General features: G+C 39.8%; 1 protein-coding gene across 1 annotated transcript in view; it reads right to left on the reverse strand.

Annotated features, from left to right (window-relative positions):
* Nucleotides 1-12,085: 12,085 nt before the first annotated feature.
* Nucleotides 12,086-18,601, reverse strand: part of LOC137657752 (ribonuclease P protein subunit p25-like protein) — an 86,336-nt gene continuing 79,820 nt past the window's right edge. The window contains exon 5 of the mRNA XM_068392223.1: nucleotides 12,086-12,426. Coding sequence (XP_068248324.1) covers nucleotides 12,132-12,426 — 295 coding nt within the window. The 3' untranslated portion in view covers nucleotides 12,086-12,131. The remainder of the gene's footprint in view (nucleotides 12,427-18,601) is intronic.

The raw sequence follows: 18,601 nt of genomic DNA on the forward strand, positions 1-18,601 counted from the left end.
ATTTCTTCTCCAAGGTAAAGAATATATGGTTTGTATTCTGTGTAGGAACAAATTATATTTCAGACCAAGATTTGGTTTCATTATAAAATAGTGCAATATTAGTTAGGACTTGAAACTCACATAATGAATAGATCCTTACAAATACACTACGAGGAAATACTCCAAAAAGCTAAGAAAAAGGCGCTCTTGACAAAGAAACGAACGCATAGGTAAGCTGCGAAAATTAGAATGGGTTTATCAGAGACGACTAGTACTACGAAGGGAGAGGATATGTACAGTAATGGCTCCTCACCTATCCTCCTCCTTGGATTCCTAGACTGGGTTAAGTCAACTTGGGGCACAGATATGTGGTTATCTACGGATACGTCCCTGATTATACATGATATCTTAGGATAGTCGTTCCAGGGGTTAGAACCCTGTGATACCTGACGGTAATTCTCTTGTAATATCACTCACAGAAATATTATACAGTAGGTAACTGCCCGAAGGAACTACCATCAGGATGAAATGGCTATCTCACCCAAAAATAGATTTTTCCTACGTCTAAATCCGTTTTTTTACCCAAGTCATTCAAGTATACGGTGAGACTTGACCCCCTAATATCTTTATGTATTCCTTAATGCAATACCCACCTGTATATTTCTTTTTGTTTCCATACCCCTTTCAAATGTCCTCTCCCTTATTACAACATTTCAATTATTACCATGAAATATTTATTCCCTTCATTATATCTTACTAGTTTTTCATCATGTGTTGTTATTACCTTATCACACCCAGTTTTCAGATAAATACTTGCTCTGAACAAGTTTCACATGAAAGTTCATTCAAGTTTACTTTACAGACTTCATTCTGTTTCCGTTAACCAATCACGTACCCATATGTATGGAAATTTGCGACCGGGGGTGGGGGGGGTGTAATATTTCCCAACCCCCTTTTTTTTATCGCTTCAACTGCTCGCATTAGTCCCTTCCCAAGCCTTTTTCCGTGTTAAGCCTTTGTCCGTGTTCTACTTTTAACGTGTACTATTATACAACTTCCTATAGGGATATGTAATGGTTGTAGTTATCCATACCTAGACCCAGCAGGGAAGTTTCATGGAAATTACCCCGATGATCCCCAGCCTTCGACGGCCCGATCATAAATTAAGTTATTATTTTAACTTTAAGTTTAATTATATGAGCATTGAATGCAGTTCATTATTAAAGTTATATCAATGTTAACATGCGCAGCTCAACATTATCACTTGCCAGTACATAAGGAGTAAGTTGTTTTTATTTTTCGGCGAGTGAAGTGAGCCCACGGCGGAACAAAAACCACTACGTTCAGGGTAAAACATTGCTGTTACTGTGCGCAGCACAACATTACCGCTTGCCAGTGCATACGGAGCTTGATGTTTTATTTTTTTGTGAGCGAAGCAAGCGCCCGGTGAAGCAAGAACCATTAGGTTTAAGGTAATTCAATTTGATCGGAAAACCTATGTTTCTCTGTAGTAAATAATGTGATTTCACAGAATTCTAGTTCACTTCAATTACCAGTGTGTAGTGGGGAATGAGAAGTCGAACTGGTCGTTCCGTTTACTTGCGGTTGAAATGAAAGTCAAATTTGGTTAAATCACATTATTTACTAAAGGAAAACATATATTTTCTAGTCGAAACATTTCCCTGTCCGTAAATATAGTTTTACCAGGTTTTTCATTAGTAAAGTTTGTCCCGTGTAATTCTATAATAAAGCCACATTGTCTCATTGCTCCTCTGTTTTGGCAAGCTGTACATCAATATTAGTAGCGTGGGCAAATATTTTGGCGAAATAAAAAAAACTCGGTAAAATCCAACCACCTACACACAAACCATCGATTTGACAATAAGAAAGTTTACAGCCGTCCCTGCAAACTACACTACATACATCCCCAATAATCAATTAGTGATTAAATAATATTAATTCAGTGGACTAAAATACTTGTATATATTGCTATATGCTGTCATCCAAGCACCATAACTAGCTTATTTTCAATCCATTTGCAAACTCACATTGAATAAAACTGGCCAAGGCTAATCTAATTTATTAGCCTAGGCCTGACCTGGCTTTGATGATTACTTCATTTCATATACCTTTAACTGTACTAATCTAGTAGTGTCTAAGCTAGCCTGACAAGTTAACTTAAATCTGTATAGAATACGATAAAGTATATTAATTTAACAGTTATTATTTTAAATTTTTAGAAATATGTAAAATATGGTAAGATATGTCAAGTTTTATATAAAACTTCAAGACAAGGTTAATCATAGGCAGTAGAAATAAAATAGTAAATACAACAATAAAACGATAAAAATAAGTTAAATTAAATGTATCTTACTTCGGCCTCAATGTCCGCTATTTTCTGCAAAAGACTCATCTTGCTTTTGAGAGAATTTCCTTATAAAAGAGGTAAGTGGTTAACACCACACCGTGTCTGGCGAACATAAAATAACAAGAATGAATGACTGAAAATTGGACTACGGAGACGGTCTTCTTCTTTCGTCAACTGATAGGTTTTCTTGACGCACTCTAGAATCCAATCCAATCTTAGCTTTTATTATTATTATTATTATTATTATTATTATTATTATTATCATTATTATTATTATTATTACTTGCTAAGCTACAACCCTAATTGGAAAAGCAAGATGCTATAAGGCCAGGGGCCCCAACAGAGAAAATAGCCCAGTGATGAAAGGAAATTAGGAAAAAAAAAATTTGTAAGAACAGTAGCCTAACAGCATTAAAATTTATATTTCATATATAAACAAAATTTTTAACAAAACAAGAGGAAGAGAAATTAGATAGAATAGTATGCCCGAGTGTACCCTCAAGCAAGAGAACTCTAACCCAAGACAGTGGAAGACCATGGTACAGACTACAGAGGCTATGGCACTACCCAACACTAGAGAACAATGGTTTGATTTTGGAGTGTCCATCTCCTAGAAGAGCTGCTTACCATAGCTAAAGTCTCTTCTACCCTTTTGGGGTTATTGAGGCAGAGCACAACTACCTGTGATATGAGGTAATCAAAATGATAGAATAAATATTCTATACACCCTAACCACATTATTCAAGGATATTCTAAACGTTGATAAATATTTTCGTATTTATGTGTATTGTTTTGTCTAAAGCATAAATTCGATCATGGCTTCATTCATTTTTACACAATTTCTTCCAGTAATACAGTATAATCAATCTCGGGATTATGTTTCATAATATTGTTTACACGGAAAAAATACTGTTTCACATGAAAATACTGAATTATGTAAGGGTTGCAACAATGACGTGGTATAATTGTAATTTTTTTTCTCAAATGTGTAAATTTCGATTCCCATATCCATTATTCTTAAAAGTGACTAAAACAGTTCAGATACTTAACCTAAATAATAACCGAGGTAAAATGGTGATAATCGACAATCTAAGGAATTACCATAGTTAATAAATTTTCGGTAAATATGTAAATTTTTACAATAAGATTATACGAGCAGGAGTTCATCTTTACTCTTACAATCTGGTTTCGCAATGAGCCAGTATCAAACTATCTTCTATGTTTCCATTCATATTCAGATCCAAAGCTTTAGGGGGTCTGTAGATGGAGTAAAGGAAGTTGAGTAAAGTAAAAAGATATAACGCAGTTATGGCCCAACGGTACTGTGCAAACTCCCCTAAGTAATATCAATTACACCGTGGGAGTCCACTGACAATACTAACCACCTACACAATAAACCGCCTGAAGATGGTTTGCCACGACAAAAGGGTTGATTGGAAAAGTATTTTTATTCTAATTACGTTTGCCATGAGAAATGTTCATACATATGTATACACAACTAACTCTCTCTCTCTCTCTCTCTCTCTCTCTCTCTCTCTCTCTCTCTCTCTCTCTCTCTCTCTCTCTCTCATATATATATATATATATATATATATATATATATATATATATATATATATATATATATATATACATTATCTCCTCCTCCTACACCTGTTGACCCAAAGGGCCTCGGTTAGATTTCGCCAGTCGTCTCTGTCTTGAGCTTATAATTCAATATTTCTCCATTCATCATCTCCTACTTCACGCTTCATAGTCCTTAGCCATGTAGGTCTGGGTCTTCCAATTCTTCCAGTGCCTTGTGGAGCCCAGCTAAACGTCTGGTGAAATAATCTCTCTTGGGGAATGCGAAGAGCATACCCGAACCATCTCCATCTACCTCTCATCATGATCTCATCCACATATGGCACTCGAGTAATCTCTCTTATAGTTTCATTTCTAATCCTGTCCAGCCATTTAACTCCCAATATCCTTCTGAGGGATTTATTATTAAATCTACTAAATCTATTGGAGATTGTTTCATTGTCATCCCATGACTCATGTCCATACAGTAAACTGATTTGACTAAACTGATATATAGTCTGATTTTTATATGCAATTTCAGGCAATTTGGTTACAATATTTTACTTAATCTAGCCATTGTCTGATTTTTTTTTTTAATTTTTCACTATATTCTAGTTGTAAAGACTGTATTAGACATCATCGTTCCTGAATACTTAAATGATTCTACCTCATTAATCCTTTCTCCTTCCAAGGATATTTCATCTTCCATTGTATACTCCGTTCTCATTATCTCTGTCTTTCTTTTATTTATCTTTAGCCCAACCTCGTGTGATATTTCGTGCATTCTGGTAAGCAAGCACTGCAAATCCTGTAGTGTTCTGCTAAAAAGGACAGTATCATCAGCATACTCCAGGTTTGCTAAATTCCAATCAACAATGCAATCTAATCCTTCTCCACCATCTCTGACTGTTCTACATATTATAAAGTCCACGAGGAAGATAAACAACATAGGTGACAACACATTCCCTTGGAGTACTCCGCTGTTCACTGGAAACTCACTTGATAAGACTCCATTAACATTAACTTTGCACTAGCTGTGCTCATGAACAGACTTAATCAAATTTACATGTTGACAGTATTGACTGGAGAGAGTACTGTATTTAGACAGTAAAGCAGATGAGGTTGACAAAGCTATGAATTCAGGAAGTGGCTATGGTGTAAGAATTGCTCATAGAATTACTAATGAAATTTCGACTGGGGCAAAGAAGAAGAAGCATATACCCATCAAAAAGAGAGATGGCTCTGTTATAGCAACAGAAGATGAAGAAAGACAACGTTAGATGGGACACTTTAGTGAGGTTATGAATAGGACATATGAAGGGAATAATTTGATTGATATACCTGAAGCTGATGAAGACCTTGATGTGCCCATGAATGAATTCAGTGTGTTTGAAGTCAAAGCTATCCTAAAAAAAAAACTAAAGAAATGAAAAGCCCCGGGATACGATGGAATAACTGCCGAGATGATACTGGTCAAAAAATGAAGTGACTCCCAGACTACTTACAAGATTATTTTATAGAATGTGGCATGAAAAGGCAAAACCTGATGAATGAGAGTTAGCAGTGTTGGTGAAAATAGCTAAAAAGGGAGACCTGGCTGACTGCAATAATTACAGAGACATAACACTTACGTCAGTTTTTATGAAAATATATACCGTAGTATGCTTATTCTTAAGAGATTGGAGAGAAAGATTGATAAAAAGCTGAAAAATGAACAAGCAAGATTTAGACCAAATTTCAATTTTGAGACATGTTGTACAGCAATGCGTGGAATATAGATATCCCCTTTAGATGCTATTTGTGGACTATGAAAAAGCCTTTGACAGTCTGCATCGGCCAATTTTGTGGAATACATACATATATATATATATATATATATATATATATATATATATATATATATATCGTCGTCGTCGGCGGCGCCCACTCGTGTCCGAGTATTGGGTTCTGTCGTTAGCCATCAGCCTCCTATCTATGGGGTGGGTGCTTATGCCTGATGTGGCTGTTAAGTCCTAGTCTGTGGTGGAAGAGTCACGGACAGTGTTCACAAGGGAGGGTAGGTGGTGGGCGGGGCTGTTCTAATCGCTCTCTCCTTCTTCTCCTCCTAGCCTCCTCATTTTGTCTCCTCCTCTCCTCGAAGTCCACGGTGCCATGGTGTACTGTACTTCTCCAGGTTTTCCTGTCCCTGGCTGTTTCTTCCCATGAGGAAGGATCGATGTCAGTCAGAGCTAGGGTGCGCTTTAGTTGATCTTTATAGCGCATTTTCGGGGCTCCTCGTGGTCTGGTGCCCTGGGTCAGTTCTCCGTAGAATATTTTCTTTGGGAGCCTAGATGGATCCATCCTATGCACGTGTCCTATCCAGCGGAGGCGGTGGTGGATGATGGTGGCCTCCACGCTGGTCAGCGAGGCACGTTCTAAGACTTCAATGTTGGTGGTGTGGCTCTCCCAGGGGATTTTCAAGATCTGCCTCAGTTTCATTTGTTGGAAGCGTTCTAGGTTTTTATATATATATGTATATATATATACACATGTAGAAATCACGAAAGCTGACACGTGATGAATATAAAATGTATTATAGCCACGAAAGGAAAAATGAAAAGACTTGATTGGAGTTATTACTTTCATCCACTCAGGACATTATCAAACTCAGCAATGAGAATACATATACACAGACATCGTATTTATACAGGAGAAGGGGATCCAACAGCTGTCAGTTTCTTAATAATTCCGGAGAAGTCAGATTTTAGATAAAAGGATAATACTGGATTAAAGGAAAACAGACCTGGGCTTAGATTCAAATTTCTACCTTGAGTACAGGAGACTAAAAAGGATTCAACAATATTCCTTTGGAAATAGTCATTTACATGGATTACTTTTTCCGCCTTTGACCAACCAATTCTGTGACTTGACCCTGACCAGTGGGAGGCCAAGGCATTATTAATTTAAGAGAACTAATGGAGACAGCCACCTGATGCTGTTTTAATCTGACAGGGATACTTTTGGATGTTTGGCCGACATAGAATAAGTTACACTCTGAACAAGGAATGCTATATATTACATTATTATCATTTCCAGAACTATTCTTAATTAACATGTTTTTTAATGTACAATTATATTTAAACACTACATCAATGTCTAGTTTTTTCAAAAGGGGTATAACATCTAAAAAACAAACATGAAATGTCAAACAAAGCATATTATTAATTGTTTCTTTCCTCTTTAATTGGACACTATAAAATATAATCTTTGAGTGGGCCAAGTGCTGAAGGCTGGCGTTTGGAAACGCCAGACCACCTTTACGGCCTTTTACTCTGTAAAGGTGGTCTGGCGTTTCCAAACGCCAGCCTTCAGCACTTGGCCCACTCCAAGATTTCTCTTGGAAGCAAGTGTGTGGGTAATGCCCCTGATCTCGTGAGCTTTAACCCTCACTGGTGCTTGGACTCTTGAGGAAGTCTCATACGCCTTGAGGATGGTTTCACGGATCCAGAAGGATATTATGTTCCTCGACACCTCCCTCTTGGCTCTGCTGGTGCTAACAAAGAGTCGTCGACATTCAGGTCTGAGATGCCGAGTTTGCTTAAGATAGCGCTGGAGACACCTGACGGGACTGAGAAGTCTCTCACCTGAACCGCCACTTGCCGCATCCGGTAAGGAAGGAATAGTGAAGGCCTCGAACCTGGGATCGTGGATCGCTGGGTTTTGAGTCTTGGCCACGAACTCTGGCACAAAACTCAAGGAGATCTCTTTCCAACCCTCTGCATGAGTGACATTACAAGAGAGGCCGTGTAATTCCCCGACTCTCTTCGCCGATGCTAAGGCTAGCAGAAAAACAGTCTTCAGGGTCAAGTGCCTGTCTGAGACACGGCTCAAGGGTTCGTACAGAGCACGAGTTAGAGACCCAAGAACTAGGGTGACATCCCACTGGGGAACTCGAAGTTCCCTCGGGGGACACGACTGTTCAAAGCTCTTAATGAGCATAGAAATCTCCAGGGCATTGATATCTATGCCCTTCAGACTGAACACCATTGCAAGGGCAGACCTGTACCCTTTAATGGCAGAAACCGACAGGAGCTTATCTCTGCGAAGAAAGACTAGGAAGTCTGCGCTTTGAGTCAGAGAGGCTCCGAACGGAGAGATACTCCTTCCACTACACCAATCACAGAAGACCAACCACTTCCCCTGGTAGACTGAGGAAGAAGATCTTCTAAGGTACTCAGACATCTCTCTCGCAGTGAGTCGCGAAAAACCTCGCGTTCTGAGGAGATGCTGGATAGTCTCCACGCGTGAAGTCTGAGCGACTGCACCGCCTGGTGGTACCTGCTCGACAAGGGTTGCCGCAGGAGATTGGGCCAGTGTGGTAGCTCTCTCGGTGCCTCGACCAGGAGCGACAACAGATCGGGAAACCACACCATGTGTGGCCATAGTGGAGCAATGAGAGTCATCCTGAGTCCTGGGGTTACTAGGACCCAAGACAAGACTGCGCGAAGCAAGCAAAAGGGGGGAAATGCGTAGCAATCCAGTCGATCCCAAGGATGTTGCAGTACGTCCTCGAACGTTGCCCCGGGATCTGGTACTGGAGAGCAAAACACGGGAAGCTTGGCGTTGTGCCGTGTTGCGAATAGGTCGACGCATGGTTCTCCCCAGAGGTCGAGTACTCGACTCGCTACCCAAGGGGGGAGAAACCATTCTGCCCCTATTACCTGGTTTCTGCGACTTAGGGCATCTGCCAGAACATTTCTCTTGCCTGGAATGTACCTGCCTGACAAGGTTAGGTGTTGACTCCCTGCCCACAGAAACACCTGCCTCGTAAACTGCTACAAGGGACGTGAGAGCGTGCCCCTTTGCTTGTTGACGTACGCGTCCACTAACGTGTTGTCGCTCATCAGCACTAGCGAGTGCTCTCTCAAACCCCTCTGGAAATGAATGACTGCTCTCGAGACTGCCATCATTTCCCGCACGTTTAAGTGCAGGTGTTTCTCCTCTTACGACCACACACCTGACACGACTAAGTCATCCAGGTGTGCACCCCAACCTTCCGCGGACGCATCTGTGAACAGACGTAACTGAGATAGAGGAGGGTTTATAAGAAACCCTCTCATGAGGTTCTCCTTGTTTAGCCACCAAAGGAGATCCTCCCTTACCTCGCGTTCCATGAGGACCGGACGAGAGGGAGGATCGGTGGCAGCCGACCACTGCTTCTTCAGACACCACTGAAGGGAGCTAAGATGGATCCACCCGAAGGGAACAAGCTTCTCCACTAAGGAAGGGTGACCTAGAAGAGCTTGCCACTGGAGGGCTGGAAGTTGTTCCTGCGACAGGAGTGGCTGTGCAACCTCTCTGAGTCTGCTCATCCATTCTCCCGAGGGAAGAACGCGAGCTGCTGCGGAGTCGATCAGCATTCCCAGATACTTCACCTTCTCCTTGGGAATGAGGTTCAACTTCTCGTAATTCACCACGATCCCCAGATCGCAACAAACGGCCAGAAGTGAGTCTTGGTCCTGAATCAACTGCTCCTGTAAGGGAACGAGAATCAGCCAGTCGTTGAGGTACATCAGTAGGCGGATACCCCTCGAGTGGGCCCAAGCTGCTACCGTCGTGAACACTCGTGTGAACACTTGGGGAGCTGTGCAGAGTCCAAAGCTCAGGACTTTGAACTGGTACACCGAGCCCTGGAAGGGGAATCAGAGGTACTTTCGAGACGACCGATGAACTGGTACTTGAAAGTACGCGTTCTTCAAGTCTATCAAAAGTATGAAGTCGTACTGCCTGATGGCTAACAGCACAATGCGAGCTGTCAGCATCTTGAACGCAGTTTGCTGAACAAACTTGTTCAATGGCGAAAGGTCGATGATCGGTCTCCAACCTCCTGTCGCCTTCTCGACAAGGAAGAGAAAACAGTAGAACCCTGGTGACTGATCGTGCACGACTTCTAGAACATCTTTCTCCAACATTTCCTGGACTTTCGCCTCTTAGGCCAGAGCCTTCGGAGATGTTGGAGCGTACGTGTAGAACGCTATTGGATTGGAGGGTGCCGATGAAGCATGAATGGAAGCTTGTAGCCTTCCCGAAGGATCAACACTACCCATTCCTCGGCCCCAAGGTGGTGCCACATCGTCCAATGGCGCGATAGGCATTCCCCTACCTTCGGCAGCATGGGAAGGGGAAAGCCAAGCTCAGGGTTTCCCTTTCCCTCGATTGCACCTGTTCCTTCCATTACGTGGAGGAGCTCCCGAGGGAGGCTGAAAGGTTTGTTTGGGAACAGAACCCTTCTGAACAGGAGCAGGTCTCGGCTGTACAGGAGCAGCAGGAGCACGATCAGCGGTACCCTTGTTGCTTCCCATGGGCTTGGCCTGACTCGGCCTGGCCATGGACGGTTTCACGAGACCAGGTCCCTTGAAAATCGCAGCCTGCGCCTGGTGGATAATGGAGTCCTTCGAGTCGAGGCGTCATTTATTCCTCGCGGCCCGGACTTCCTCTGGTGGAAAGAGAGAAGTTGCAGCTCTAATAGGAGCGTTCCTGAGTGCCAAGGCCTCTCCTGAATCAATCTGTCTCACCAAACGAGCAGCTAATGCCTTGCGCTTTTTGAGGATCAGATTGGCATACTGGGTAGCAAGCTGGTCCAAGAGAGAGGCAGCAACTTTCCCACCAGACAAAGCATTGTCTTTGTAAAAACACAAAGAAAAACTTTGAACGTCCATATCTCAAAACTATACTTATTGACCTTCAAATTTTATTTTCTGCCTTAGTTTAAAAGATATACCAAAGAGGAAGAGATAATTTCAACATCTTGCTAATATAAGTAAAAAGAACATTCGCTCTAATAAGAGTTCAGAAGTGGGTAATACCGGCGATATTAGCGGAGTTAGTGAAGGGGAGAGATGATGAAGGAGATACCGTCCTGCCTAAAGCAAGATATTAAGCAAAAAAATCTTAATTTATGATTAAATTACATTACTTTGGTTTATTAATATCCAAAAAGGAACATAAAATTCATAATAATCATGATTTATTAAAATTGTCTTTGTAAAAATACAAAGAAAAACTTTGAACACCCATATCTCAAAATTATACTTATTGACCTTCAAATTAAATCTTTACCCCTAGTTTTAAAGATATAGCATTATAATTTGGTATTTAACTTAGAAAGACATTATGAAACATTCAAATCGAGCCTTTTTTCCAATTTTTGTTTCATATTTTTTTTTTCCTGATTTATAGAGTTTATTATTTTACCATAATGAAAGAATTCATATTTAGCAAAAAAATTACTTTTAGGAAAAAACTATTCTATTGGAGATCTACATCAGGGCTATATAGGGTAGTAATCCCAGGTCTTAATATTAAATATCAAGGGAGGAGATAGAATTTGAAAAATACTAATTTTCAGGATAAATCGCCCTGGCATTGCAAAACCGGCCAGAGGAAAAAATCCTAGTCAGTTTGGAGATGTCCTAAGTACCCTATTTAAGTGGTATGAATGTCAAAGTCCTGTCCTTGAAAAAAACGGCATTAGCCGGCTGGCCCCCTCAAGTGAACTTAGTCTTACTCTTATATTGTATTTTTAATGTTGAATGTAAATTGGGTATTGCATAGAATGCATACATGGAAAAGATACACACATAACTCCGTGAAGAACCAAAAGCTTTCAGTTGGTAAGACAGAGGACTCCTCATCTCATAGCTATTAATCTGCCTACTTTAAAGAATTTGGCATTAATCTCTTTGGCCTAACCAGTCCTAAAGCCTTTGTAAAGAAACACACCTATGAATATATCTTGCCATCATGGTTAGATGGTATTAAAGTGTCTCACTTTAATGGTAACATGATAAGATTATGAGGCATGTTGTTCTCTGTCTTCAAGATCAGATATCTCTCAATGAAATGAATTAATGGAGAAAACCTTATCTATGCATCCATTTACATGATAAGAAAAAGTTCAATATTTTATGAATTCAAGAATCTGAATGGTAATTGCAGTACAGTATCTGAAGTCATATATTATGAAGAAAATATAAAAAAAAAGTAAAATAGTTTCAGGACCCAGATAGCAGCAGGTGATGGCCTAACTAGAGTCACAAGAAACAAAGTAATATACTCTTTACTCATTGAAATAATCATTCTCTGAATAGTAAAATGAAACAAAAAGCAAACAAAGAATACCATTAACACATCAAATTTGTGGTTATGTTTTATTCTTCAGTGACATTTAAAACCTGTTACCTTATTGTTCATTAGCTTTTTCTGAAATGTTTTCTGATCTTACTTTAGGTACAAACACCTCACTTCTGATATTTTTTTTATGACGTGTAGTTCCTTCTGATTCCGCTCTGCCATCTCTCCAGCTTTGGTTTTTGTACTCTTTAGTTTCCTTCAGGCTCTGTTTTTTATAATCTTTAGGTCCAAAACCATTATCAAAATTTCGTCTCTGTTTATTCTTATTACTATGATTATTTTTCTTTTTCAGTTGAGATTTATTAAGCCAAAGTTCCTCTCCTGAAGCTCCTGGTCCTTGATACCTAAAAATAAAAATATTTTGATTAATGCTAATTCATGAATGTGAAGACTAGATCCACATGTATATTGAATAGCCAGAAAGGAAGACATCATATAAACATAAAAGTTAAAAGATGGGGAAATGCAGCAAGAGGCTGGTAGGAAACAGCTAAGAATCTATGTAAAATGTATTACACTAAAAATATCCCAAATTTTAAAACAATATATACTTCTCATAACTATACAAATGTGAGTCCTTCATTGGAATATGACTTCAGTACAGCTGGAATGGCCCTTAAAACTTTTACAAGGTAGTTAACTACAGCTAAGTGATATGGAGGAAGCTACACCCACATGTCAGTCAGCAAGACACTTGTTTGACCTTATACCTGGCACTTGCAGTTCAGTTAAGGTGGGAAAAGTACCTTAAGTTACTAAGGTTTGTAATGTTAGGAAGAATAAATTTTAAAAGTACATGTAATTTGTAATTTTCCTAGCCATACAAATCTGAGTACTTTAATTAGAGTGATTACTTTGGTGCGAGCTGGAATCGGTCGTTGAACCGGATAACGAGCAGTTATACAACTGGAGAGGGTGTGGAGCAAAGACCTCAGGCCCCACTCCAATCGGCTATCACTCATTTTTGATACTTCGACCCAAGACTTAGAGGGGTGGTTTGAAGAGGGAAGTTATATTAAAGAACTCAGGTTTGTATGGCTATGAAAAATACAATTGTTCCGTCACTATAAAAACCTTACTATTTATAGGGAGTATTACTTTAGGCATCACTGAAAGACGATCCATAAGACTTTTAGCAAGGAATAATCACCCCAACCACTAATTAGCAGGGGGTGTGGGGGATAGCCAGCTACCCCACTCACTCAAACACCTGGTCTGAGCACCCCCTTTGGTTTTGGCTCAGTGAGAGAGACACTGTCTCTCTCTACTCCAACTTACCGGCCATTTGACTTGTTTTTTCTTATTCTTGAACTTATGTTTTTTCGTTTTATATATTGTATATGAAAACATTCTTGTAATGTTTTTATATATATTTAGGTTTTTCTCTTTAACGAATGTTGCCGTTTGTGTGACAGGTTCTCAAGAGCGTAGAAGTTCTCTTACGATCTTCCACCTTGGTCGCCGGACAACCCCTAAGCTGTTGGCCTTCCGAGTGACTCGGCCTCTGCCATAGGGGAGTCGTCATTATGTGGATACCCCTCCGTTCGGATATTAACGATGCTTTCTCCCTCGAGTTCTTGGAGGAAGACTGCTTACGACCTTCCCAGACCTTGACTTCGGTCTCACTCTTCCTCGTTGATGGTAACACTCTCCCTCGTTACGTAGGTGGCCGGCAGATTCCGTAAGGGGGAACACCTTTATCGTTGCGTGGGTTAGGTTGCGTTCCCGAGTGGTCTTCAGTAATTAATAACTATTTGTAATTTAAGTTTTTCAGTTCTCGACTCCAGATTCCTTTATGCAGCGATGGGCCAACGGGTATTCTTAGTAAATAGAGGGAGTGCAGAGTCATTAGCTTGTCCGCTCCTCCTCGGAGAACCCCTTTCCTGCTGGAGGATTGAGTGGTTCTCCCGAGTAGTGTTTCAACCGCAGAATAGTCAGCTCTCCTTCTTCGCAATAGTTAGGTTACAGACACAGCTGCGAAAAGGGAATTTTCATGAATAGATGCTGCACTAGGCTGGGCTAACTCCTAACCTAAAAGTATCTGCCTCTTCCTATAAGAAGGTGCCTGAGCTGATAATTAACACAGTAAATACAGCCAGTACATTTGCACACATGTACACTACAGTACAGTATTGTGCAAAGGTAAAGTTTTACAAAGTTGTCATCATCCCCTTTCTGTTCTGTAAGGTATAACAAAAGTTGTTCCTATCTAGTAATACTCACTGATACTGTTGTGTATATTACTGTAATATATGTAGAGTAATATTACTACAGTACAGCTTAACTGTACAGTACTTGCTGTAAGTGTTCAGTGTTTTTGTTCAGAAGACTCGTAGCCTAGGCCGCTACACGTTTTCTTGAAGCACGACAGATTCTCATGTGTTATCTCTTGCACAATATGTTATATCTATACTTTCTTAAACTGAAATACAGTTCATCTTATGAACTAAAACCTTGAATATCTTGATAATAATTGTTTCTTTTAAATAAACAAACAAAAACAGTGCATTTGATTACTTTTCAACAGCTGATCTCTCTCTCTCTCTCTCTCTCTCTCTCTCTCTCTCTCTCTCTCTCTCTCTCTCTCTCTCTCTCTCTCGCTCTCTCTCTCTCTCTCTTTGTTTTGGAAGCATTATTACATTCTAGAAAATTACAATTATTTAAATAGTTGACTATGCATTAATAAAACATTTATGTACTTTTGTTTTAAATTTTGGGTGTACTTTAGAAATCTAAGTATTTTGGGTGCCGTGATCAGATCAGCTGATGCACATACAAATCCATAACAAAGAGTATTGTGTATACTGCTTCTTAACATATTCAAAACATCTACTATAGTTAATAGTTAATATAGCATTACATAAGCACCGATGTGTTATAATCTATCATAATTTTCATATAATACAATTATAATTCATTACAGTATTAGAAAACTTCAAATCTCTCTCTCTCTCTCTCTCTCTCTCTCTCTCTCTCTCTCTCTCTCTCTCTCTCTCTCTATCATACATCTACATCACAAAAAACACAAACAGTGTAGTTAAATACATTACATTTTACTGTAAATATTAGGTAAAGCAAACAATAAAATAGCTTACTTGAAATTACTTTGTACACTAGGACATCAGAAATGCATCACATTGGAATTGATGTGATCCATATCGGATATAATAGTGTACACTATCGAAATATTTGTTTGTATATTAGTACCATATTGTACTGCTGGATAAAGTATACAGTACTGTACAACACAGTAAATAAATTTGATTTAGAATACGGAATGGTTTACTTTACTGTACATAAGGAAAAACTATTTATCACGATAAAACATTGCTTAGCCATACACACACACAGACACACACACACTCTCTCTCTCTCTCTCTCTCTCTCTCTCTCTCTCTCTCTCTCTCTCTCTCTCTCTCTCTCTCTGTATAATAAATGAAATCTTTGTTTCTTTGCAAATTCTCTATTGAGGGTTTATAATCAAGCACCACAGAGCTATAAACTATAAAATATCGTGCATCAGCAACATGGATGAAATTCCGGTTAACATTATGCGATTCAATTCACAGTACAAGTAAATGAAATATGAGAGAAGCATTTCAAATAAAACTATTAAAATTAGCATGCTAATTGAAAAATGATAGATCAAGTAATAATTGTTTCTTTTAGTAAATATGAAATATCCTTCTGTAGCATGTCTTAATAATATGGGAGTTATTTGATCTGAAAATTGAGGTTGACGACGGACTACGCAGGGTTGATCAGCTGATTTGAATGTAAGCAATGCATAAGATTATAATTCGCTATGTTTTTAAGTATAAATACATTACTAAAATGTGGATATCACATGTATTATTATTGGATACAGTTAAGTGATTCACAAGTTTAATCAAAATCTGGTTTATTTAAAATATAGTTGTAATTTTCTACCAAAGTAAAAGGATATACACTGTACAGAGAGACAGAGAGTGCTAAGTGTAGAGATAGGTAGTGGCGCACAGCACTCCCAGTGTAAAGGAGCGCAGGCTATTTGAAATCATCGCCCAGCTTGAATTTTATTGCGATTTTTAAGAGAATTTTTATTTAATAGGTATTGCATTGTTCTTCTCTGTGAAAAACCGAAACTGAAAAGCAAGAACCCGCGATTAGTTACAATTCTTACTTTTTACAGTTCTTACGCCTCCGCTCTCCTTCTCATGACGATGACGGCTGGCAAAAGGGGTGCAGTCCTTATTATATTTCTGTTCTCTCAGAACACCTTTCCCGTTCGCGGGTTTGGTGATCCTCCCGAGGGATTTTTTTCTTTCTCAATTTTTATATTTCCTTAGCTAGCGATGCCATACTTCTTCATTCGGCTAAGAATGCCAGAAGCAAGGCAATCTCTCAAGATTGAGGTTCCTCCAGCTCCCTCTGAGCTGCCTCTTCCTGCCGCCGTTTCTACTGCAGAGCATGTACTACGAGGTGATCAACGAGCCTCTTCCGGGTCTTCCTGTAGACTACTTTATAGAGGCACTTGCCAGAAGGGTTCCTTTCAAGAGACTGTCGGGACCATCAGCCTCATTATCAGCTATGGTCACGGGGGTCCACCAGGAGGTCGATGGAGACTTTTCTATTGTATGGTACTAGGACTATCAAGTTCCTCTCCCACCAAGTGGTCAACCTGTAGGTGAACACCAACCTTAAACATCAGGAATCGATAACAGAGAGACTCCATCGACAACTCCCGCAAGCCAATTGATAAAACGATATGCGAGGGTAAACGGGGATAATGTATGATAGTATACTAAAGCGCGTAGGCTAGGTTAGCCCAGCACAGGGCAAGATCTCTGCTACGCTATATCACCGAGACTCTAACGTATACGATCGAGACATTTAAGGAAGAGGAAAAATACGTGCATGATCTTATCTTCACTAGTATAATTTTGCCTAAATAGCTATAATTCATTAAAGCTAAATACTGGGAATGTCGTTTTGCTGGCTAAATAAAGCATGCATGACGAACGACAGCGTCCAAAATGGCGCCTCCGGTTACTGGCTATGCTCCGATAAACACATTAAAATTATGCTAATTTCACTGTGACAAGGGAGCTAAAAATTATACACAGGAAAAATTAAATACTCAACTTTCCAGAGGCAGAAGATGCTGGAGAATACATAATAAATTCCTCAAATAGCAGTCTAGAACACTAGAGCAAGCAGGGAGATACACCGTGCAAAAGCGCTACTGAATAAGGAATGAGCCACCATTTTGGGCCCTGTAATAGTAGGGGAGGAAGGGTAACCTTGATAACGACTCCCCTTCAATTTCGCCACTCTTCCTCCTCAGAGCGAAAACTCTATTCGGGGTGAAGATTGTCATGTGTCGTATCAAGATATACGTCCCCTGATATTTTGCGATATCCTTAAGAAAAATTTTAAGGATACTCGCGCCAGGAGACTTTCAGATCAGCTGATCATAACCAAAGGTAAATAGAATATTAAGTATTCTTGAGTTTAAAATTCTTCCGAACTTGAAAAATAGAATACAAAAATACTTTACTAGAGCATATGATATCCTATTAAACAAAAAATTGAAATAATGATATACAGTAAGAAAATATTAATAAAATATGACTTGGATGATTGACGCATCACAATAATTCTACGGAAACTTCCATTTTTTAATTTGTCATACATCTATATCAACTCTTGGTCCCTATCTCCACTGTAAGTCCACGGCTACCTGTACAGAATACACAGCCTTCAGATCTACTGTATAAAGTTTTCCTCTTTGATAGTACAACACATGGTAATTGTCATTTCTATGCTGAATAGACTTTGTAGGAACAAAGTTTTCAGCAGAGAGGTCAATGACTGGTTCTCAGCACCCGATCAACTTATCCACCAAGAACAGGTGAATGTAGAACCCCAAAGCTCTATTCTCATCTTCAATTGCTTTCACCTCTTCTGCCTAGGCCAGAGCTTTTGGGGATTTCTGAAGCTAATTCTGGAATGCCAAAGGTGAGCAATGTAGGAAAGGAAAAATATCTTCGAAGGTTAGGCAGTATTCTTACCAAAGGACTTTTACAACCTACTTCTCTGCTCCATGTTGCTGCCAAGTTGCCAAATGGCATGACAGGCATACCCCATTTATGGCAGTTGGAGGAGAGGACTGCTGACTTTAGTCTCCCCTTCCTTAACTCTACTGCCCTTCCTGAACTGGCCAGGCTGGGCATGAAGGGGAGGAGCACTGTCTGCACCTTTCCTAGAGGAAGAAGCAATTGGAGGACCTAATCTGGATTTCAAGGCAGCCAGTGCTTTCCTCAAAGCCAATCCTGAGAGCATGGCAGAGACAAAGTCCACTGTATTTGCCTCTGAAGTACCTGGACCCCTGAAGGAACTATGTGGTAGATGAGGGAGTCATAGTTAGCCTTCCTCCAATGCCACTATGTCTTTCTGAAGTAAAATATGAAGACCAGCACAGAAGCATTCTTTAATGCTAGTGTTTTCTATCCAACTTGCCTGGAAAATTGAGAAGCT

The sequence above is a fragment of the Palaemon carinicauda genome, chromosome 18 (genome assembly GCF_036898095.1).
Source record: "Palaemon carinicauda isolate YSFRI2023 chromosome 18, ASM3689809v2, whole genome shotgun sequence".
NCBI lineage: Eukaryota > Metazoa > Arthropoda > Malacostraca > Decapoda > Palaemonidae > Palaemon > Palaemon carinicauda.